General features: G+C 54.9%; 1 protein-coding gene across 1 annotated transcript; it reads right to left on the reverse strand.

The window, feature by feature from the left end:
* Nucleotides 1-3,137: 3,137 nt before the first annotated feature.
* Nucleotides 3,138-22,969, reverse strand: LOC117868887 (occludin-like). The gene is made up of 7 exons (XM_034755260.1): nt 22,210-22,969; nt 16,907-17,065; nt 10,177-10,334; nt 9,385-9,594; nt 7,414-7,585; nt 6,681-6,722; nt 3,138-4,734 (listed from the first exon to the last, which is right to left on the reverse strand). Exons 1-7 carry the CDS (start codon nt 22,909-22,911, stop codon nt 4,633-4,635), a joined length of 1,545 nt encoding a protein of 514 aa, XP_034611151.1. The 5' UTR covers nt 22,912-22,969; the 3' UTR covers nt 3,138-4,632.
* Between the last annotated feature and the right edge of the window lie 1,376 nt (nt 22,970-24,345).

Here is a 24,345-nt window from a genome sequence, read left to right on the forward strand (position 1 = left end):
GGCCCTGGATTCTGCTGTTCTATGCAAAGAGCCTTAACACTAAACCCGATTGCACTTAATCCCCGAGAGCAGGGGCTTTTTGGTCACCCAGGGGCATTGTGGGATATTATCACACACGGCAAAACCAGCTCAGAGCGACGATACTTGAAATTTTCAAGTAAGGTTGAGTGCCCCGAAGCGATTTTTCTGTTCAGAAATAAGAACCTGATGCGCCCCTGAATCCTGCTTGGGAATCGACACCCCGTTCCAGGTCCCTAAGGGGCTGGGAAATGAACTTTTCCCCCATCACCAAAGCAGAATGTTACTGCCGCTGTCGGACTGATTGTCTCCAGGGAAAGCACGCCTGCAAAGGCCTCCTTAGAAAAGGGCTCAGCCAAAGAATCACAATAATAAAAGTGTGTTTTATGCTTCTGGGTGGTGCCTTCTTCTGGAATAGACTTTACTGGACCCAATAGCGTGACCCGTATCATGGCCTGACTCCTTGTCCCCCGCTAGGGGCTAGACGGGGTAGAGACAGTCTCTGCTCCTGCTGCCTGGGCTCTTGGCCCTGGGCCTGGGCACTTCTCGGCCCCATGAGCTGCCCAAGTCTGCTAGTTCGATGCCACTGTTCAGCTGCCCCCTAACCCCGCCACCAGCTGGAATTTTCCAAGCACCCGAAATGCCGCTGCCGCGTGGCAGTTCTGAGCCCTTGCCCGTCCAACGCCGCCGGGTCCTGAGCTCGGAGCCAACTCTGAGCAGCCCCTGGCCTGGCCTGGGTGCCCAGCACTAGCCGAGGCTGTGTGTGACGTTGGCAGGCCGGAGGGTGGCTCATGCTAGCTCTCTAACGTAAATCACAAGTGGGCGACGTCACACAGCAACCTCGACACTGTAACTCTTGCATCCCACGCTCACGCTCTCAGGCAGCATGTGGCTTGTTCTGCTTACCTGGGAATGGCCATGCTCAATGGCGATATTGTGTTGTCGGGTTGTGGGAGCGTTTGGGTAAATGGCTGTTTCCCGACATTTACCAATACAGATCTAACCTTTCCACACCTCTCCGTGGAGCGGACTTGAGCTGCTGTCCGGGATGGTGTTACAGTAGCATTCTATATTATAGGGCCCCAAAACCCGTACTCCCCCAGCCAACGGGCTCGGTGCTGTGGCTGGATTTTAACGTGATGAGCAATCTAGTGCCATCAGTCAGTGCCCCGGATTAGCCTCTTGGTGTAGCCCACCCTGTCTGTAAAGGGATTTGGGCCTAATTCACCACTGCACCTTGCACAGGCCCTGACACCAGTAGGATGTGGGTGTAAAACATGACGGTTTTCATGGGTTGTAAAATCCTCCCTACTTTACCCTTGTGAAAATGTGCACACAAGGTGCAGGGCCATGGAAAAGACAAGTCAAGTCCATTTAATGCAACCATTATACGTAGGTATCGGGGAGGGTGACAAGACCTCCCCCCCACTTTCTTGCACGTAATTCAGTGGTGTAATCGTGCAGGTGACTAAACCTGGGGCCTTTGCAGTAAAATTGGGCAAAGATTGAGGATTAAAATGCAGGCAGGATTCAGGCTCCCAATTCCTGCAGCGGGATTAGGACTAAAGCTACTTTTCAGAAGCCGTCTGGGCAAGAAGGGCCTTGGGGTTTGAAGTAATTTATAGACAATAGTTCACGTGGCCAGCAGCTCAAAGTGCTTCACACACTGCCCCGTCCCGGCAGCCATGTCTGGGGTGGAATGCAGCAGCCGTTTCACAGTGTAGAACAGCTTGCTTTAGGACATGGAGAATGAAGTGCAGCAGCTTGAGGGATCTGGCCGGTGAAAGTAAGAGAGAGGGAATGTGTGTGTGTGGCACTGCTAACTGTCACAGCCCCCAAGATACAGCAGCGCCCCCCCCCAACGAGCCCATAGGGCAGAGCACAGCAGACCCTCATCCCGCTTAAAGCTCTGACAGCAGCTACAGGCCTGAGAGGATGAGCAGCCAGTGCCACGCGTCATCTCCCCCGGCTCCCAGAAATCAGGAGATTAGCTAAAGACAATCAGGTGCTTTCACAGAATGATACGTTTTGGGGGAGGGTCCCCCCCCTCAATTTCTTTCCTGTTTTTTTGAGCCTTTAGGGGTCATGATTTTCAAGCTATTTCTCTGCACCCACCAGGGCTAGAGGCTTCTCTCTTGAAACCAAATCTCGTGAATCCCACGCCTCCAGGTGCAGGTGCTTTAAGAAAAACACCCCACAATCAAAATCCAAAGCGTGGGCAATACAAGGGCTGGTCACATGGTTCTAGTGGCTCCTCCCCAGTCCCAGCTGCTATCTGACCTTACCAGACACTAACTGCGCCTTGAAACCCTTGTCTGCAGCATATGCAGGTCACATGGGGCAGCAGCCCACAGGGAGACCGCTGGGCGGGCAGGGGACTGAGTCCACCAGACTGCACCAAATGGGAGTCAAGACGCCCACAGACCAACCCCCTCTCAACCTGTCCTGGCTCGCTTGGCCTGCAGAACTCAAAGGGCTCTAGGAAGGGCGTGAAAGGGGACGCACCCGGGGTTAGCAGTACTCACCCGCAGGGCCCGAGAGGCAGCAGGCAAACGGCCACTTTAGGGTTCCAGCAGCTTCTCTCTGCCAAATGTATAGGGCCACCCCCCCCCAGCAAGGCATGTGATAAGAATGCAACCCTGGGGTGGCTGGGAGTGGGAACTTCGCTGGCAGAGCACGGCTGGCCTTGTGGGTAAAGCACTGGCCTGAACTGGGAGAGGTTGGGGTTCACATTTCAGCTCTGCCCCAGATGCCTTGCGGGACCTCGTCCCTTGCGTCGCTCTGGGCCTTGGGTCCTCGCCTGGCAAACGGGGGGTGAGGAGTCTCACCCCCCACATGGGCTGTCAGGAGCCTAAAGTCATGACTGGTTAGAAGCTGCTCTGATGATACCACAGCGACGGGTGGACAGGCTGGAGGCCAGCAGTGACTGTATCAAATGCACCTGCTGTAGCCTCTTCCCTTGCCCAATTTCTACCTCCCAATAGTGCTTCGTCCCAGCGACCAAACACTCGCTGACTCCGGCTGCAGCCAGTTAAACATACGGGGATTTCTTTTTTAAGGCACACGCCGATGCAGGAAGGAAAGGGAGAAGCGTTTCATTTTACAGCAAGATGCTGAAATTTAAAATGAATAGATGCAGTTTATTAAAAAAAATAACCCCCGACATCATACCCAGTTCCCTACAGAATAGCACACTGGCATAGGAAGTGCTGGTAAAAATAATCGTGTTCAGACGTTCGCACCGTGCCGTCCAGCTCTAGAAAACCGTGGCAGCTGAGGGGGCTATTCTAAGACTGGCACCGTGCTGCCTGTGCGAGCGTGAAATCTCCTCACACAATGCCTAGCATGGGCTTTTGCTGGGGGGCAGCCAAGCCCTGGCTTGTCAAGTTGTCAGGAGTGTGAGCCGGCTGCACTGGGTGACTCAGGAGTTCCCTATGTATTATTCATCCCGGTGAAATGCAGCCGCCGCTGCACTCAGTTGTCAGCTCCCCGAGAGACACTTCTGCCGCACGGGGCGGGAGGTGAGGGGCCGGGACAATCTCGGGAGCTTGGGTCTGCGTTCACGCTCAGCTTGGCTGCACACATCTCAGCTGCGGTGGTGGGAGACAGGCCGTCACCCTCAGCTGGCTGCAATGGGCTCCTTACTGCGGGCTGGCGTGGCGTGCGAAACAGGCCTGGGCTCCAGCCGCCGGGCTCCCATCCTCCTGGTTTTGAATCACATTGGGACGGATGGAGGGGAATGACGACAGGAATCTAAGAGGGAGCAGGAGTCCAGCGCGCATGGGCCCAATCCTGCAAACCTTTCCTGGGCAGGGATCCAGCATCAGGCTTATGCAGCACAAAGTTCCCATCATGGAGTGAAATCCAGGCGCTGAAGTCAATGGCACGATCCCCACAGAGGTCAATGGAGCCGCATTCCCCCTACCGTGCTCAGGGGGTGTCAGTGGTGCACAGGCCTTGTACAAACCCCTCTGCCCAGGGTGAATTTCACCCACCGAGGGTCCTCGCTCCCAAGGGATGTCCCACTGAGCTCACTGGGACTTCGTGGGCGATTAAGGGCTTGCAGGATGGGGACCAGCATGGGAGCATGCTACAGAGAGATTCACCCTTTGATCGTATAAAACAGGAGGCTAATTTATATACACACCCACGTATTTACAAATTTACATCTGCCCACGTACAAACTGAGGTTGCAGCAACTGCGGGTGCATGCTTAATGCTCAGTTCTATTGAATTAATGACTCGCAGCATAAACGTAAGCACCAAGGGGGATCTCCTAGCCCCATTGAAGTCACTGATTTCAGTGGGGCCAGGATTTCTGCTTAGGTCATTGTAGGATACGGGCCCACCGGCCTCAAACCAGAGCGCAAACTTCCACGGAGTTTCATTTCTGTTCTAAAAATCGCCCTCTTGCCCCGCTCGCCGAGACCTGTCGGGTTTCGGTTTGGAAATGGCACAAAGATAGAGAGATTCTGCTTTGGAAACGAATGTACAAAACAAGACGAAATCTGCTTTTCGTCCAGGTGGTTGGCATTTCCTGCAGCGCTTCGTGGAGGGAAGTCAGCTGACCACACGCAGAATTTCTTCCCCCTCCAAAGGATTCCGCTTTCCGCACTACCCTCTCATCTTATCGTAGTCGCTCACCATGCGTTTGATGTGGAACAGCTTGTTCCGCAGAGCTTTGGTCTCCATTTTCTTTGTCTGATAATCAGGAGTCTGAAGCGAGAGCAAGAAACGAGGAGGCGTTAATAACGTCGCAGGGAACACGGGGGCCCATTCTCTCCGGCTCCCCAATGCAGCTGTGCTCTGGAAGCACTAAGCATTGTGGGAGCTGGTTCAGCATGTGTTATGTGTCGCCATCTAGTGGCTGGTCCGCATAAGAAGTTAAGAGCCTCCCATTGCTACCAGCTAATGGAGTTATGTTTTAAGCTCAAGGCTGATGCTTCTGGAGAGCAAATGTTAAGAATTCAGGGCCAGATTTTCAAGGGCTTGGTGCCCACAACTGAGGCCAGATTTAAGAAAATGCCAACCACCCAATGGACTGCGCCCTTCGGTGCTTAAATGCGCGCTGGTCCCCTTTGAAAATCTGGTACTTAACGTTTGATGTTCTGAGTCCAACCCCCACATGTTGACTGTGATCCCAGCTCAGGCCCCCTCCATTTGCAAGTAAACAGAGAGATTTTTATGCCTGTGCTGCAAAAGCAACCTGGGATCCCAGAAGGGCGCCGGGTTCCTTCTTGCCTTGTGCACGCTCCCCGGTAATAAAGATTTTGCAACTGGCACTAAGCTGCCTTTTGGGATGTATGAACCCCAATGGAACCCCCTCGCGCCGCTGGGCTGACTCTGCAAGGCTCAAGGGAATAATCCAAAGCCAGGGAGCTCCGCCACGGCAGGGAGCAGATCGGCTGAGTGAAGAAGGCCCCCTTGCTGTGCCGCGGGCTGTAGGAGGGCAAGGCTGGCACTGGACGGTGCCGTCCAGACAACTCTGAAAGCAGGAGGTGTTTTTCCTCCGTCTCAGCTCACTGAAGCATGTTGTATTTCAAGCTGCGCCGCAGAGCGTAATCCAACACCGAACCAGCCAGCCAGGGGCACCGCAAAGGGAGGCAGGGCGTTGCACTCCAGGTCATGCATCTGAATCTGTCCCAGGCACGGAGGGATTGGCAGTATTTAACCAGCTGATGGCTCCTGGGCCATGCCAAGCATGTGCATTGCCTGGGTCCTAGATGACAGATCTCCTCATTACAGAGTGTAACCCACTGGTGGGTGAGTGTTACAAGCCCCCTTGGCGTGAGGACGGGAGTTGTTACAACGCCCGCCCACCCTCCTTCCTTCCTCCCAGGGATCTGTAGCAGCTCCTACTTCTAGCTCTGGAGGTCCCCAGTTTAATGTCAGCCCAGAGGATGGCTGTCACAAAAGCACCCGCTGCATGGGACTTTTCCTCCCAGCCCAGGCTAGGGAATGGGGGCCTGATTCTGGGGGGTTCCCCACCACCTTCAGTGAGAACGGCGTGTGCACAGCAATGCTCAGGACCAGGCACACAGAATGGAGCGAACCTCCCACCCCTAGCAGGGCCCTTCCAGCCACATGGCTGGCTACACACACACACTAAAGCCATGCTGCCCTTGCCCTGGGAAGAAACACAGAACTCCAGCTCCGGGCTCTCAGTCCAGACCCCTTCATGGGAGCAACACATTCACTTAAAAGGGGGAAAAAGACAATCAGTCACCCCAAGGGCTGGTCTACATGCACAGAGCTGCCCCGCTCTAACTCAACACGAGATTTTAAACCGAGAACTGGTGCAACATTGTGTGTGGACACCCTGACATCGGTTTAAGCCTCATTCCGATGATTTCGCTCACCTAGGAAAATTGACAGCTAAACCGACAGAACCAGATTCAAGCCGATATCCACGCCGGCACAGGGGCTTTCAGTGGTTTAATCACATCTGGGTTTGAAACTGATTTAAGTTAAGCTGGTGCCGCTTGCATGTGTAGACAAGTTTTAAGGCTGCTGAAGTGGGAAATGGCTAAGGCCTTGTCTGAGGACACTCACTCTGGGATGCTATTTGAATCGCTAGGGGAAATTGGACAGACACACAAATCCCCAAGGGAGATCAGACAGACAGAATATGCACAGAGACAAGCTGGGTTTTGGCGACTCACCCGTTTTAAATCTTTCAGCCGGTTGTATTCCTCGGCGACTCCCTGAAAAAGAAAAACCGGGAGGAGAGGGCCATGTTATGTGCACCGCAGATAATTACTCCAGAGCCATCACTCGGCAGTGTACCTAACGAGAGAGCACAGGTGATGGCGCCAGGCGGGGGCTGACAAAGAAGCCCTTTCAGGCTACTGTATGGAAAGCCAGCCCCGCTGCAGAAAGCAAATCTTCCCAAGGCAGCCTGTCACTGCATGCTGGTGGAATCAGCAGGGCCTAGAGCTCGGGAAGGAGAAGAAGAGAGGTCTTCCAGCTCGCACTGATTGGGCAAAATTCCCTGTTGGCTTCCACAGGGGCAGGGTGGGTCCCTGAACAAAACAGACGAGCATCAGCTGTCAAATGAGACTTACATCCCCCTCGGTGCTGGTCCCTCTGCAGAGGGGTGAAGTAGCAGAAAGGATGCCCTGTAGATAAGGCACTGGGCTGGGAATCAGGAGACCTGAGTTCAGTTCCTGTCTCTGCTACTGAATCTCTCTGGTTCTCAGTTCCCGGGTTGCAAAATGGGGCGACAACGCCCCCTTTGTCTGTTTAGCCTGTGAGCTCTTTGGAGTCTGTGCGGCGCCAGGCACAACTGGGCCCCGAGCTCTGCTGAGCCGAGCCCTAGAGGCGCTACCGTGATACAACGCCTCTGGACTCCACGTCAGTCGGTGAAGCTCAGCCCCGACCTGGCCCCACGCTCACCTGGTACTGCGGGCTGTCCTCCGACAAGCCGTCCAGTTGCTTGCTGAGCTGGTTCAGCTGGTCGTTGATGTCGTCCATCTCGGCGCACAGCTGCTTGTAGTGCTTGAGGTCGGCGTCGAACTCCTGCTTGTATTCCTGGCGAATGCCGTCCGAGGTGATGGGGGGGTACACGCTGCCCGGCCGGAGGAGAGGGAGAGAGAGAGATTAGACTGGGGACTCAATGGGGGGTGCTCTGGGGCTGGTTTGCAGAGGGGTTGAGTCTCTCCGCCCCCAAATCATTGCAATCTCTTTCCACGCAGCATTGTTCTTGCACCAGCAACCCGGGAGCGGGCAGGTGGCTACTGGACTTACAGGAGGGCCGTGCCACCAGCCTATCTGACGGGGGAGGAACACAGGTGTCCCCCAGATGCTGCTGCCACGGCACATGGTGACATCACTGCATGAAGTCATCGCCGTGACAACGACATCACATCGGGATGCCAGCACGTCGCGTCAAAATGCGTCATCAAGTGATCCATCCCCTGTCGCCCATTCCCAGCTTCTGGTAAATAGAAGCTAGGGACACCATCCCTGCCCAATAGCCATTGATGGACCTATCCTCCATGAATGTATCTAGTTCTTTTTTGAACTCTGTTATGGTCTTGGCCTTCACAACATCCTCTGTCAAGGAGTTCCACAGGTTGGCTGTGCCTTGTGTGACAAAATACTTCCTTTTGTTTGTTTTAAACCTGCTGCCTATGAATTTCATTTGGTGACCTCTAGTTCTTGTGTTATGAGGAGTCGGTAACACTTCCTTATTTACTTTCTCCACACTAGTCATGATTTTATAGACCTCTGTCATATCCCCCTTAGTTGTCTCTTTTCCAAGCTGAAAAGTTCCAGTCTTATTAATCTCTCCTCATATGGAAGCCATTCTATATCCCATATCGTTCCCCTTTATTCGACATTGGTGAGGCCTCATCTGGAATACTGTGTCCAGTTTTGGGTGCCACACTACAAGAAGGATGTGGAAAAATTGGAAAGAGTCCAGCGGAGGGCAACTAAAATGATTAGGGGTCTGGAGCACATGACTTATGAGGAGAGGTTGAGGGAATTGGGATTGTTTAGTCTCCAGAAGAGAAGAATGAGGGGGGATTTGATAGCAGCCTTCAACTACCTGAAGGGGGGTTCCAAAGAGGATGGAGCTCGGCTGTTCTCAGTGGTGGCAGATGACAGAACAAGGAGCAATGGTCTCAAGTTGCAGTGCGGGAGGTCCAGGTTGGATATTAGGAAACACTATTTCACTAGGAGGGTGGTGAAACACTGGAATGCGTTACCTAGGGAGGTGGTGGAGTCTCCTTCCTTGGAGGTTTTTAAGGCCCGGCTTGACAAAGCCCTGGCTGGGATGATTTAGTTGGGAATTGGTCCTGCTTTGAGCAGGGAGTTGAACTAGATGACCTCTTGAGGTCCCTTCCAACCCTGATATTCTATGATTCTATGATCATTTTTGTTGCCCTTTTCTGAACCTTTTTCAAGTCCAATGTATCTCTTTTGAGATGGGGCGACCACATCTGCACGCAGTATTCAAGCTGTGGGCGTACCATGGAGTTATATAGAGGCAATATGATATTTTCGGTTTTATTATCTATCCCTTTCCTAATGATTCCCGACACTCCGTTCGCTTTTTTGGCTGCCGCTGCACATTGAGCGGATGTTTTCAGAGAACTCTCCACAATGACGCCAAGATCTCTCTCTTGAGTGGCAACAGCTAATTTAGACCCCATCATTGTCTATGCATAGTTGGGATTGTGTTTTCCGGTGTGCAGTACTTTGCCCGGGGCATGCTCGGCTCCCCCCTGGGCCAGCCTGTGATGTTAACAGCAGCTATCTTTGGTGCTAGATACCCTGCCGGGGGATGGCCCCAGTAGCCGCGGCCCTGCAGAGGCAGCCAGGGGTCACTGATGGATGCGCCAGGGAGAGCGAGCCCCTCACCTGCCCCACTCGTCCTTGTCCCGCTCGTCGCTGGACTCCATGGCTGTGGTGTAGTCCGTCTCGTACTGGGACTCGTCCAGCTCGGGGTTGCGCCTCCTTCTTCTCCCACGCCGGGCGGCGGGCCTGCTGGAGCTCTCCCTCCCCCTCTCCTCCAGCGTGCTGGTGCTGAAGGTCCTGGCAGGCGGCTCGCTGACCACACGGGCAGGAGAGCTGGGGGCGGGGGATATGTGGACATGGGGCTCAGCCTAGAGCCAGGATTCTCAGCCTGAGACCTCCCCCAATCGCTCATCCATCCAGGCGGGACCCAGAGGAACCCCCGGGCTAGAGCGCCCCACTCCTGAGGTGACCGGGGGCTGGCAGCGTGGCAAGGCGGCAGGTCTGAGTGAAACAGGGAATGCTGCCTCCCCGCATGGGCATAGACACAGCGGCAGGGTAGTAGCGTGAGTTCAGGGCCCCGCCGGGCCGGCTGCTGCCCAGACACGCAGTGAGAGACAGTCCCTGCCCCGGAGCTCACAGCCTGATGTATGAGACAGACACAGGAAGGACCGTTCTCCTCTGGTTTGCAGATGTCTGGGAAATGAGGCCCAAGGTCCCACAGAGCTGTGCACTGAACCCAACGAGTCCCAGCCCTGGGCTCTAACCACCAGGCCCACCTGACATGTGACTTCATCAAACCAGCCGCTCCCGAGCTCCGTGAGCCCAGCTGAGCGGGAGGAGGAGTCCGCCGGGGGCCTGGGTGGGAGATCTGGATACAAAGGGACCCTGGGTTCCCAGCCCTTGGGACGGACTCACCTGCTGGGGTTGTAGGCCTCGGAGGCATAGTAGCCGTTCTCCTTGCGCGGGTAGCCGTAGGCGCTGGCCGGGGCGTTGACGGGGCTGATTGGCTTCTCGGAGTAGGCCAGCGTGGCTGTCTCATCCTGAATGCTGGCGCCCTCGGCAACGTTCTTCACCTGAAAAGCAGCCAGAGGCGTTCGGCTCCCTCTGCGCCCACGTGCGGCCCGGGGTGTGCGGGGGTGCTGGGCGCGATGCTGGGGTCACGCTCTGCCCTTAGCTCCACCTTAGCGAGAGCCAGGGCCAGTCATGACCTTGGTCTCAACTTCAGGCTTGGTGACGGCCTCGGGGGAGTCCGCAGGGTGCACACAGCGGGTCCCAAACGGCAGCCCACAGGCAGAGCTCGGGGCTGGGGAGGGGTAGGCTCAGGGCTGGGATAACGGGGCTGGGGGTCGGGATTCAGGGACACTGGCAGAGCTCGGGGCTGGGGGGTGGAGCTCAGGGCTGGGATAACAGGGCTGGGGGTCGGGATTCAGGGACACAGGTGGAGCTCGGGGAGGAGGGGGGAGCTCAGGGCTGGGACAACGGGGCTGGGGGTCGGGATTCAGGGAAACTGACAGTGCTCGGGGAGGAGGGGGGAGCTCAGGGCTGGGATAACAGGGCTGGGGGTCGGGATTCAGGGACACTGGCAGAGCTCGGGGAGGAGGGGGAGCTCAGGGCTGGGATAACGGGGCTGGGGGTCGGGATTCGGGGACACTGGCAGAGCTCGGGGAGGAGGGGGGAGCTCAGGGCTGGGATAACAGGGGCTGGGGGTCCACACTATGCGAGGAGCTCTGAAAGCGCCATGAGGGGGACACCGCCACACACCAAACCAAGGGCGGCTAATGCAGCCCAACCCCTGTCCGCTCTGCAGGGCCCCACGGAGCTGGGATCGGGATTGGGAGCACAAGGAACCACCGCCCAGGTCCTGGCTCTCTGCCTCCCGTGTGTGCAGCCCCAACCCCCTTATCACAGTGCGACTGGCCGATAAGCTAAATCAGCCCTTGGCAAACACCTCCCCTGCCATTTAACCAGCCTCCGCCCCACAGGCTGGGTGAGAGGCGGCTGGCACCACCAGGCCCCACGATTCCCCAACCTGACAGCCCAGCAGCAGAGGCCAGGGGGATGGGTGAGGGTGGGTGTATAAGTCCCAGGCACAGAGGAATGGGGTTAAATTGTGTGGCCTACCCCCCATTCCATGGCCTAGCTGACCTGGCATGCTATGCCCCCACCCGCAGGAGCCAGCCCCCACAACCTGCAGTGGAGAACAAAGCAGTGCGGCTGCTGGGTGACCCCCCCCCCCAGCTGTTAGAGGTCTGGGAGCTGCGGGAGCGGAGCGAAGGAGGTACGAGGCTCCCCGGGAAGGGCAGTGGCAGCGCTCAGTGCCAGGGAACAGGTGGTTTGGGTGGGAATTTCCCCTCCCGAACTCCCCTGTGCCATCGGTCACGGGGCCAGTTCCCTTTCGCAGGGGTGTTTGCTCACAGGGACTCAGCCCCTGCGGAGCAGCTAACCCTTCCCTCCCCAGATATCCCTGGGCCTGACAAAGGGAGGATGTGCCGGTCTGGGCAGCGCCGCCCTGACCTGGGTCCCTACAGAGCCGGTGCAGGAGACGCTTCCACCAGAACTCAGGAAATGCCTCCCAGGAGTGACCTGCACAGTAAATAAACTGAGCTGGGAGGAACGTGGAAACGCCTGGGCTGGGAAACTGGTCACGTCCAGGGCACTTTGCTTCTTTCAGGCTTTGCTCTTGTGCTGATGGCAGGCTACAGGGTCAGATTCTGCCCATCTGTCTTACGTACATCTAGGACCCCCAGCGCTGTAGGATGTGAGCATCTCCCAGTCGCTAACGATTGATTTATCCTCACCCCCACCCTCCGTGAGTTAGGGAAATGCAGTTACGCCCATTGTACAGATACCACCTACCGCTTACATAGCACTTTTCATCGGCTGATCTCCAAGGCTTTACAGAGGCGGGCAGGACCACTATCCCCATTATGCAGATGGTGAAACTGAGGCACAGAGATGGGAAGTGACACACTACAGGTTACCCAGCAACCCAGTGGCAAGACCAAGAAGAGAACCCAGCACTGCTGGGTCCCAGTCTGGCACTGCACCCACTAGGCAATGCTGTCCCCTCTCTAGATAGGATCCTGCGGCCCAGAGAGATTAAGTGACTCACCCAAGGTCACACAGGAAGTCTGTGGCAGAGCAGAGAATTGAATCCTCACCTACAGGCCCATGCCAGTGCCCTAACCACTCGCCTTCCACTGTATTCACACAACCTTCCTCATGCTGGACACAATGTCTCACACAGTCAGCGGGTTCATTGGCCTCAATTTTACAGTAGGACACTACTTAGCGGGAAGTTACAAAAACAAAGTATCAAAATCTGGCTCTAAACAGGGGAGCCATAGCTTTAGAAGTTGTGACCTCGCTATAGTCTCCCAGCCCAGCCCCCCACATACATCCTCCTCCGCCTCCACCAGGCATCTGCTAACGAGGGCATCCCAACAGAACAGATGTCTAAATAATCATTAAATAGCTAATGTATGAATGGGAATAACATTTACCGGGGGAGCGGGAGGAGATGGTAAAATAACAGAATGAGTTCATCAGGGTCTCGAAAGAAAGAAAGAAAGAAAGAAAGAAAGAAAGCCCCACTTGTATCATGTGGAGAAGATGATGAGAGATTGTTACAGTGTTGCCAACTTTCTCAACACCTCAGGTTTCTCCAAAAGCTCCAACTCCTGGAATCAGGGGATTAGGAGAGAATCTCTTTTTTTTTTAAGTCATTTTCTAAACGTCATGCGTTTGGAGGAAAGGTTGAGCCCACACCCCGCGTGCCCCCCAGCGGCTCACTAACCAGAAGGCAAACCAAAAGCAGCCAAAATTATTATTTTAAAAAAATCTCATAGTTTTTAAACCAATCGTGTGATTTTTCTGGGAGGCCGGATTGAGCTTGAGGCTGGTGATCAGAGAGATCAGATAGATATGAGAGAGACAAGAGGGGCAAGGCGATATCTTTTATGGGATCAACTCCTGCTGGTGGAAGAGACACGCTTTCGAGAGCTCTTCTTCAGGGCAGGAAAAGGTACCCGGAGTGTCGCTGCGAACTACAAGGTGGGACAGATTGCTAAACCCAAGGGATTGACACACGTAGCTAGACCAATCAAATGCAACAGGTTTCACAAACAGTATGCCTGATTCTCCCCAGTCCTTGGCTAGTTGCCCCGCTGCTCCAGTCAGACCTTTTCCAAATGCCTCAGGTTTGCCCCTGCTTGCAATTAATTCTCTGGATAGCTGATGCACTCGTTAACCTCTTCCTTCCTCTCCTCGCCTCCACCCAGCCACCCGTGGGAGCTGTCTTTGCTCCACGCTGCCATGCAAGCCGCTCCCTCCCCTGCCCACCGGAGCATGAACGTCTGCCTTTGCACTACGTAACCTTGTAGCTGCAGGGCCCCGGCCCCCTAACGTTCCCTGCAGCTTTCCTTCGGGCATCCTCGTCCCCGACCTCCGGCCATAGCACTGGGCCCCCAGGCCGAGAGGTGCTGGGTTGGTGACGCAGGAGAGGTGCGGGCAACAAGGGAATGTGGCCACATCTGCTCCTGGAGGTTAAGGAAATGGGGAGGGGTGTGGGGGGGTATTTGTTTAGACTGGATCCTAGAAAGCCAGATGTTTTCCCCCTTCACTCTTCCTTCCTTCCTGGCCCTTTGTGGCTTGTTAGCTGGAGCCTCTTGCCGGGGGCAGAAATTGTCGCTTGTCTGGGATCTGATGGGTCTTTGGAGGAAAGAGTTTCGTTCCCCGGCTAAGGCAGTTCCTCTCCCACCGTCCTTCCCATACGAGCAAAGATGCAGAGAAACCTGGGAGCTGATCCTGGGGGTGGGGAACCCCAGGGGGACCTGGGAGCTGAGCCTGGGAGGGGGAATCTCAGGAGGGCCTGGGAGCTGATCCTGGGGGTGGGGAACCCCAGGGGGACCTGGGAGCTGAGCCTGGGGGGAATCTCAGAGGGGCCTGGGAGCTGATCCTGGGTGGAATCTCAGAGGGGCCTGAGAGCTGATCCTGGGGTGGGGGGAACCCCAGGGGGACCTGGGAGCTGAGCCTGGGGGGGGACCCCAAGGGGCCCCGGGAGCTGATACTGGGGTGGGGGGGACCCTAAGGGGGCTGATCCTGGGGGGAATCTCAGGGGGGCCGGGGGGGTGATCCGGGGGGGGGGGGGGGGAATCCCAGCTCCCACCTGCAGAGCCCAGTCTGGGAAGAACTTGTCTTGTTCACTTCCACACATGATTGGGCCCTTGACCCCTGCCCGGACTCAACGCTGCCAGCCCTGCTTGCGCCGTTAGACACGCCCTGCCAGAGCTGTGACTACAGCCCAGGAGTCCTGACTCCCCACCCCCATCCAGCTCTAACCCCTAAGCCGCGCTGCCTGTCGTGCTCTCTCCTTGCCCTTGTGAGAAGCGCTGATTTGGCTGCTCACTCTCTTTTCGAAGGTCGCCCGTTTATTGCAGCCCAGCCTTTAAACACGGTGCACGTCCCTGAGGACACGCCTGGGCAGCGCTCAGACCCTAGTGACGAGGGCAGGACAAGACTCCAAACAGAACAAAGGAGGCGCCTGCTACCGACGAGTCTTTTCCTCCAGCGACTGTGTTAATTTCCCCACGACTGGGTTTGTTGGTGCTGTTCAGTTCCCCGATGCGGAGACGGCTGCTTTTCTGCGTCACGCCATACAGCGGAGGGGATGCCAACTGCCATATGCCCTGGCCTAGCAGCGCCCTGGAGGGCTTGTCACTCTGCATTAGGCTTTTCCGCATCAGACGCTCACACTGAGAGGCAGGGACGCACTGGAGGGGAGAGGGGTGATTGCTCTGGTGGCCCTCAGGTGATTTCACCCTGGGCAGAAGCCCAGCACAACACCACGGTACCACTACACCCACAGCTGGGAATCCCAGAATCCTTTGCTTCCTTGGCACGGGTGTAAGTGGGAAAGCAAGTGGTGCCAAGACTGCCCGCCAGCCCCTTGCCCGGAGAGGTGAATTTCCCAGGCTTAAGCGGGGCCCAGCACTTATGCTGGTGTGAAATTTCACCCGCTCCCGCACCCCATCCCCAAGTGCCTGTGACCCCACTCGCTTGACCCCACTGCCAACCAGATGTGACCTGGCGCCAAGCAATGGACCAGAACACGTTTGAGATGTGCCAGGCGAAACCCTGCGTGGCAAGAGCTGCCCAGTTAATCATTGACGAGGGTGAAACTAAATCATATCATAAGCAAACATTTTTCGAGCACTCAGTGGACAAAGGGGAAGAGAACAGAAACCCTTCGTGTTGCTGGCTCCAGGCTCGCGGCCTATCTGATCCGATCCCGTTTTATTTATCTTTGGATACATTCGAGATAGCTTGGACCAGCCCTGCTCTCAACACCCTGTTACTCATATCTGAGCAACAAGGAGCCCCAAAAGCAAATGGAAAAAACACGGCATTTAAAACAGATGCAAGGAAATACGTCCCTCCTCCACTAATATATAAAATTAACCCGTGGAACTCATTGCTACATGATATTATTATTTATTTAAATCGTGGCAGTGGGTCGGAGCCCCAGCCACGGACCAGGATCCCGTTGTGCCAGGCGCTGTAACAAACACCGAACAAAAACAACAATACCTAGCTCTTATATAGCACATTTCATAACATGCAGCAGGGAGCTCACACCACTCTGCCACATTCCCTGCCAGGCCACTGCACTTGCCCATGTCCATCTTTTGCTCCAGAACTTGACCTGACCCTGACTTTTATGGTTGCCTAGATTGCCTTAAAAAGTGAAGCAGACAAATCCAGCCACATCTGCCCACAGCCTGAAAGAGCAGATCGGAGAGATTTCTGAGCTTGCCCCATTGACCACAATGGCGTGTTAACTCTGAAGCCTACAGATGGCGATGCCTACATGTCAACATTGTTAATCATTTATAGATTCATACGTCCTAAGGCCAGAAGGGAATAATTGTGATCATCTAGTCTGACCTCCTGGATAACACATGCCAGAGAGCTTCCCAAAGTAACTCCTACAGCACGTCTCTTAGAACAAATCTAAATCTTAATTTTAAAATGGTCAGTGATGGAGAATCCTCCACGCCCCTTAGTAAATTGTTCCAACAGTTAATCACCCTCACGATTAAAATATTACACCTTATTTCCAGTCTGAATTTGTCTAGCTTCAATGTCCAACCATTGGATCAGGTTAGCCCTGTCTCTGCTAGATTGAAGAGCCACTTATTAAAGATTTGTTCCCCGTGTAGATTCAAGTCACTCCTGACCCTTCTCTTTCTTGAGCTAAATAAATGGAGCTCTTTGAGTCTCTCGCTCTAAGGCAGGTTTTCTAAGCCTTTAATCATTCTCGTGGCTCTTCTCTGACCCCTCTCCAATTTACCAACGTCAACATTTCTCTGCTGCTAAAAGGAAGATGAGGACGGATCATGCTGCGAAGATCTGCGCCACCTACGGGGAGTGACAGCTCTCAATTTTGGTGCCATGAGTGGACGGGGCTTAGGAGAATCCCTCCCCTTGTTTGTTTCCCAGTCTGGCTCCTGAGGGTACCTCTGGCACCTAGACACCACGATGATGGGCTGGTTAGTAATGCCCTGATTTAACCCGAGCAGGCTGGAGCCTCAAAGTCCCTATCACTCATCTGCTCCACCTGCAGCCTGCGCCATCCTAGACTCACCCACTCCTCCACGTTGGGGCCCTCCTGGAAGGCGAGTGGCTTGTCCCAGTAGATATTGGGCTTCCCAAACTTCCAGATCTTGTGGCGCGTCTTGTGAGCAAAGAAGCAAATCACGCAGAGAAGAATGACAATGAAGAACCCACAGACAATGGCGATGGCCTAGAAGAGAGGGGGAAAAAAACACGTTGGCCAGAGAGTCAGGGAAATTACCCTTATGCCATCCATCAGCTCGGTTCAAACCCAGCACCCTTTGCACTGCAGCACTGACCTCTACCGCTCAAGCTAAAGGAAGAACTCCATCAGCTGGTAGCAGCAGTAGGTTGTCATCCTCTATGTGGATTAGCCACTAGCAGGAGATGAGACACCCCCCGCCCGCTGGCACAGTTGAAGAAGTCATTCCAGTCCATGTGAAGGTGCCAAAGGGGGCAGGAAATGAAATGAAAGGGAAAATAATTGTTACATCAAACAAAAGAGTGCCCCCAAGGAAGAGAGAGTGAGACGGATGAGGAATTTCCTGGAATTGGGATGTAGGGGGAGGAAGAGACGAAAAGGCAGCTTCTCGGGTTTGCGAGGGCTTTTGGAACTGGCTCCTTCACCAGAGCTGCCGAGCGACAGAGGACAAACCCGGCAGCATTCAAAGGGGGAACGGTAGGATATTGGCTGTGCTGGCAACAAATAGAACCAGCGTCCCCAGCTCTCCCTGGCACAAAGCAGAATCACATGGGAGGCTGCCGCTGCTCTGTGCATTGCTATTATCTCACCCTGTGTGGAAGTTAGCAAAACAATCGAGCCTGCAAAGCTTTCTGGGGTTTGAGTCTCCGGGCGTGGGCTCAGCTCACGAACCAAAAATACACGAGGCGATGCCAAAGCACTTTGCAAGCTACAGGGGTCCAATGCCCTCATATTTTACAGTCTGGGAGATTGAGGCACACGGCGAGAGAGAAAGCGACTTTCTCAAGGCCCCACAGAGCCAGGAAAAGAGCCCAGGAGTCCTGACTCCCCGCTGCATGCTGAAACAATCAACAAGCTTCTAAGGACACATGACTGAGAGCAGCAGAAACAGGGGCTGCTTATCCTCTGTATGATTTTCGCTCAAGAGGAAAGGGTTCAAATCCTCGCAGTTTGGTGTGCGTGAGAGAGGGTGATTCCCCAGAATTTCCCACAGGGCCCTGGTAAGAATGTTGAAGTAGATAGAAATTAGACATGGGGGGAATGACAGATTAGGTCCCATCTGGTCCATGCATCAGGCAGGTGCAGCACAGCTCCTTGCTTGGTTTTGGTAGGCAATCGATAACAAAGAACACAGCTCTACATGACTCTGGATTTCAGGTGGCTGGAATGCAGCAGGCTGGGCTAATCTTATCCTGAGACGGGGTGGTATCGGCAGCCCCACCCAGCTCGCTGCTTAAATCGCTGCAATTGTTCCTGTCCAGACCGAAACTGGCTTCACCGAGACCTTGTTTGTTAATATTCTGCTGCCGTCTATCCGACAGACAGCCTAGAGCTCTGACTCCGGAGCCGGGGCCAGCAAGCAGAGCCTTGTTAGCTGCACAGTATCGGTAAGAGAACAGGAGTCTTTGTGGCACCTTAGAGACTAACAAATGTATTCGAGCATAAGCTTTCATGGGCTACAGCCCACTTCATCGGATGCATAGACGGGAACATACATAGTAAGAAGATCTATATACATACAGAGACCATGAAAAGGTGGAAGTTGCCCTACCAACTCTAAGAGGCTAATTAATTAAGATGAGCTATTATCTAGGGTTACCATATTTAAAAAATAAAAAAAGAGGACACTCTCCGGGGCCCTGGCCCCGCCCCTTTCCCACCCCGCCCCAACTCCGCCCTTTCCCCACCCCTTCCCCAAAGTCCCCGCCCTAACTCCGCCCCCTCCCCTGAGCACCTCACATTCTCCCTCCTTCCTCCCAGCCACGTGAAAAGGGCTGCCCGAGCACTACCGGCTTCATGGTTTGCCAGGCAGCCCCCAGACCCCGCGCCCCCGGCCGGCGCTTCCCCAGCACAGCTGGAGCCCGGGAGGGGAAGCGCCCAGCCGGGGGCGCAGGGTCTGGAGGCTGCCCGGCAAACCGTGAAGCCGATAGCGCTCGGGCTTTGGGTAGCCCCCATGACTCCGGACCCTGCACCCCCGGAGCCCGGGAGGGGAAGTGCCTGGCGCAGGGTCCAGAGGCATGGGGGGTTGCCCGAAGCCGGTAGCGCTCGGGCAGCTCGGCGCTTACAGAGCCCAGGAGTCAGGGAGCACAGCAGCCCCCGGCGCCCGCTCTAAGATAAGCCAGGGAGTATTTTTCCCAGACATGTTCGGCTTTTTGGAAATTCCCCCCAGACGGGGGTTTGATTACCAAAAAGCCGGACATGTCCGGGAAAAACCGGACGTATGGTAACCCTACTATTATCAGCAGGAGAAAAAAAACTTTTGTAGTGATAATCAAGATGGCCCATTCCAGACAGTTGACAAGAAGGTGTGAGGATACTTAACATGGGGAAATAGATTCAATCTGTGTAATGACCCAGCCACTCCCAGTCTCTATTCAAGCCCAAGTTAATGGTATCTAGTTTGCAAATTAATTCTAGTGCAGCAAGGAAACCGACCAAGCCCAGCAGAATAACTGAGCAGCAAATGAAGGCGATTTGTATAAAGCGGTTTTGCTCCGGGTTACATCCTGGGGGCTAGACTTGGACAAAGCACGTGGCTGGTGGGCTTGTGGTTAAAGCACTGGGCTAGGACTCAGGAGACCGGAGTTTATTTCTGAGCTGGACGAGGTGCTTCTGAGCTTAGAGGAAGGAAGGCCCAGTGATTAGGGCACTAGCCTACAGGAGCGGTGCCAGGGTTTTTGCCGCTCTAGGCAGCAGCGCTCCTCCTCCGAGCATTTGGCAGCGGGGGTCCTTCCGCTCCGCGTCTTCGGGGCACTTCGGCGGCGGGTCCCGGAGCGAGTGAAGGACCCGCTGCCAAATTTCCGCCAAAGACCCGGAGCAGAAGGACCCCCCGCCGCCGAATTTCCGCCGAGGACGGAAAAATGCCGCCCCCCAAATCCTGCTGCCCTAGGCAACCGCCTAGGGTCGCCTAGTGGAAGCGCTGGCCCTGCTAGCCTAGGACTTGGAAGACTTGGATTCAGCTCCCAGCTCTGCCACAGGGTCCCTGTGTGACCCTTGGCGAAGTCGTTCAGCTGCTCTGTGCCTCAATTTCCCCTCCGTTCAATGGCGATGACAGCCAGGCCTTGCCTCCCAGGAGTGCGTGAGGATAAATCCATTAAATACTGGGAGGTGCTCAGAGACGACAGTAGTGCGGGCTTTACACGTATTTATGACAAATAGCTGGGCTACAGCCTCCCTCTGTTCGTCTGCCTGGGCCTCAGTTTCCCCCTTTGTAAAATGGGGTGAATGAGACTTCCTTGGTTTATTCAGACTGGGAGCTTTGGGGCAGGGCCTGTCTCTCACTGTGCGTCTGAGCAGCGCCTGGCACAAAGGGTCCCTGACCTCAGCTGGGATGACTAGGTGCTAGTGGGCTGCCCACAACTCACCCCAACACTGGTCTAAGGGCAGCCTGCAGTGGACTCATCTTGGCAAACGTAGGCTGCTAGATGCTGCTATCGGCAAGCCCCGCGTAGCTCGGCAGAAACCTCGCTGCAGCCAATGGGGATACAGCCGGCACAAAGACATTACAGCCAATCTTCTCCATCGGCTTTCTCCCAGGACTTAGAGACCGTGACCACCCGACCCACTGGGGAACTGACTAAGGCCAAACCCAACGTTCAGCGACAGTCGGTGGCGCTCGGTTCGTGGCTGTAGAGTTTTAGACGTTGCACCAGGACGGCTCAAGGAGGGGAGAGGGGTGCAGAGCTCTGAGCTGCTCAGAACAGAGAGTTTGGAGAGTCCCAGAAAATGGGGAGAGATGGAAAAGAGCCAGGAGATTGTCTAGTCCAGGGTTTACCAAACTTTCCCATAGTGGAGACCACAGCTTAAAAGAGGGATTGTCTTGTGGGCCACCTTGGCCTCCCCTCCCCCACCTCCCTTCCCTTTCGTGATCCTAGAACACCCCTGTCAACTAAAGCGATTGGCTGAATGGAAAAATAACCACATGCTCTTCCTTCAGCTCCCTCTCCCACCAGCTCTGACTCTCCTTCAGCTGCAAAACCCAGGATGAACGTGTCAGCACCATGCGAGCAGCCAGCTCCCCCCTGGGCCAGAGGCTGGTTTGCAAACCTCTGGGCTAGCCCATCCACCCGCCAAAGCAGGATTTTTCTCATACTTTGTCCAACCTGGGTTTAGAAGGCGCAACTAGTTGGGTCTCCTCCGTTCCCCTGTGAGATTGCTCCACAGCTTCGTCCACCAGGAAGCACCTCCTGGTATTGAGCCTTGAATTTCCCCTGTCCTCAGCTCCGTCCTCCTAGCCCTGGTTACACCCTGTGTAGACCCAAGAGCAGCTGACGCTAGTCACCAGGAATTGCCCTTCGCTGAGGCAAGCCGGAGAAGTGCGCCAATGGCTAGTGGAAAAGGAAACGCAGCAGTTGCAGCTGATGGCTATGGAGGTACTGGGGAGAAAACGAGTGTTAATGGGGAAAAATAGACAGACCGGCTGGGAGATGCCAACATTTCCGAGCAAACTTTCAAATGTGAACAAAAAAACCAAAGGGGGGTTTCTGTTAATATTCTGAGCAAAATTTCATCCTGTGAAATCGAGCGAGCGAGACGGTAGGAAATTTTCAACCATCTTTGTTGATCATTTCACGTTTTAAACAAACCAACAAACAAACGAGGACTAGATTGGCATTAACATTTCCCCCAAAACAGTCACCCCATTTTCTGAGCAGCTTCAAGAGAAAGTCAACGAAAGACGAAGACAAAATGGAAGGAGAGAGAAAAGAAGGAGAGAAAGCTGAAGGAAGAAAGAAGGAGAAAGAGAGAAAAGAAGGAGAGAAAGCCGAAGGAAGAAAGAAGGAGAAAGAGAAAAGAAGGAGAGAAAGCTGAAGGAAGAAAGAAGGAGAAAGAGAAAAGAAGGAGAGCTGAAGGAAGAAAGAAGGAGAAAGAGAGAAAAGAAGGAGAGAAAGCTGAAGGAAGAAAGAAGGAGAAAGAGAAAAGAAGGAGAGAAAGCTGAAGGAAGAAAGAAGGAGAAAGAGAAAAGAAGGAGAGAAAGCTGAAGGAAGAAAGAAGGAGAAAGAGAAAAGAAGGAGAGCTGAAGGAAGAAAGAAGGAGAAAGAGAGAAAAGAAGGAGAGAAAGCTGAAGGAAGGAGGAGAAAGAGAGAAAAGAAGGCGAGCTGAAGGGAAAAGGCAAGCGGTGCCCATCTTACCTCCTGCGGGTCCACGGTGCAGTAATGGTAGAGGTACTGGTTCATGTAGGCTCCACCGGAGGAGTACATCTGGTTGCACATGGTCAGCATGGGGCTGTAGTAGTAGCTGCCGGTCATTTGTGCCCGGGGGTTGACGCCCATGATGTAGACGATGGAGGCGATGAGCATGACGAAGGCCAGGATGGCGCACACCACGATGACCGCCAGGTAAAACCTGCGGGAGCGGGCGCTGCTGGACTTGGTGACGCTGGCCACGAAGAACCCCAGCAGCGCGATGAAGCACAAGACCGACATGGCGATCATGAAGCCGCTGGCTGCCCGCGGGTTGGTCATCCCGCCATAGTAGCCTCCATAGCCGCCGTATCCGCCATAGCCTCCATAGCCCCCGTAGCCCATCCCTCCACCATAATAGCCAGACCCGTAGTAGCTCCCTAGCCCGCTCCCGTACATCCCCCCGTAGCCGTAGCTATATTCCCAGGCCAGCGTGGAGGCTACGCAGGCGAAGATGGTGACGCAGAGCAGGACGACCAGGGCCTCCAGGATCCTCACCACGCCGGGCGGAGAGTTCCACTTGTAAAAATACTGCGGCACGTCCTCAACGTAGAAGGAGCCTGGGTGGGGGGAGTGGATGTCGTAGCCGTAGCCATCGCCGGGGGGGCCGTAGCCAGTGGGCGGGCTGGTGTAGGGCTTCTGGCTGTACATGGCGGAGGAAAGATCCAACGCAGGGCAGGGGCCCGGAGACCACACACAGCCGAAACACCTAGGTAGAGCGGCAAATAAACAAGCGGATCAAGCAGGGTGGCCTGGAGGTGGGGCAAGCACAGGGGCAGGGGGTTCGAATCCTGGCTCTGCCGCTGAGGCCTTGCACTAGTCACTTACAAACTCCCCAAGCAAAGGGCGTGAGGGCCACGCGTTTCCCTCTGCTGCCGTCCGGCCTTGGGAGACGGCTGCCGCGGAACCGGCCGGCTGGGCAGCCAACACAGGGAGCTGTGAATATTCAGAGAACTTGCCCCAGTTCTGTCTGGACTTTTCGCTGCCCTGCGCTGTTTGCTCCAGCTCTGAGCTTCGTTCCTCACCTGCCCTGCCCCCTTTGCTTTCCAATGAGCTGATCTCCTCCAAACTACCCCACTGCCACCCCCCAGAAAGAGTGGCATCTGCTTGCTGCCACCTCTGTTTGTGGGTTATAGCCCTTCGCCATGGGTCACAGACCTTGGGCCTGTCTCGTCTTAGTTAGACTGTAAGCTCTGACCACCCCCTGCTTCGTATCTGGCTGGCTTTCAGGCACTACCATAATAACCACGGTAACTAATAAATCAACGGGAATTAGGGGCCTAAGCCCCTTTGAAAATCCCGGAGTTCCCGTCTATAAAATAGGGGTGATTTTATATAGATAGGTATGTATATTAGATAGATAGATAGATAGATAGATAGATAGATAGATAGAGGGGGTGTATGGGGATAGATAGATAGAAAGGAAGAAATCTATATTGTAATTGCACCTACATAGATGGTCAAGTCAAGCATGTTAGTCACTGGGTACGTCTACACTGAACAACCCCCTCCCCCTCTCCCCCTCCCAGCAGCGAGTCTCAGAGCCTGGGTCTACAGACTCCGGTTTGCGTTACGGGGCTGAAAGCAGCAGTGTAGATGTTCCCTCTTGGGCACCACGACCTAGCAATAGGGTGTCTCAACCATTCACGAGCTGGGGGAAGGGCTTTGGGCGAGGCCAGGCAGGACCCAGGCAGGGGACGGGTGCAGCCTGCAAGGATGTGGCCATCTTCTAACTGGCCCCAGCGGCAAAAGGAGGCATCAGGCAGACCCCATTTTAAGTCCTGAGCAGCGCAACTGATCTCTCCAGCTCAGAAACGACCCACGGTGGGGTGGGAAGTCAAAACCAGGGGGCTGGGCTTGTTCATGCCACCTGGAGGTTCTTTAGGGGGACTGTCCAAACGGGACCAGAATCATCTCCCTGATCTAATCCTCCTTCCGGTCCCAGCCAACCTCCTCCCTGAGCCCTCGGCACCGTCTGCCCATGCCGGGGCGAGACAGAAACCCCATTCACCTCTAGGGACTCATCGACACACAACTAGCAAAGGCTGCAGGGGTCGCACAGCCCCCATGCCCCAGGCTGTGCTC

The sequence above is a fragment of the Trachemys scripta genome, chromosome 22 (genome assembly GCF_013100865.1).
Source record: "Trachemys scripta elegans isolate TJP31775 chromosome 22, CAS_Tse_1.0, whole genome shotgun sequence".
NCBI lineage: Eukaryota > Metazoa > Chordata > Testudines > Emydidae > Trachemys > Trachemys scripta.

What these genes read in the sequence shown, in the direction of transcription:
- LOC117868887 (XM_034755260.1), bottom strand. Translation starts at nt 22,911, where the DNA reads ATGTACAGCCAGAAGCCCTACACCAGCCCGCCCACTGGCTACGGCCCC. An exon ending in GCACCGTGGACCCGCAGGAG is followed by an intron (nt 17,066 to 22,209) that starts GTAAGATGGGCA and finishes CCTCTCTTCTAG; the next exon opens with GCCATCGCCATTGTCTGTGG. An exon ending in GAGGCCTACAACCCCAGCAG is followed by an intron (nt 9,595 to 10,176) that starts GTGAGTCCGTCC and finishes CCCCGCCCCCAG; the next exon opens with CTCTCCTGCCCGTGTGGTCA.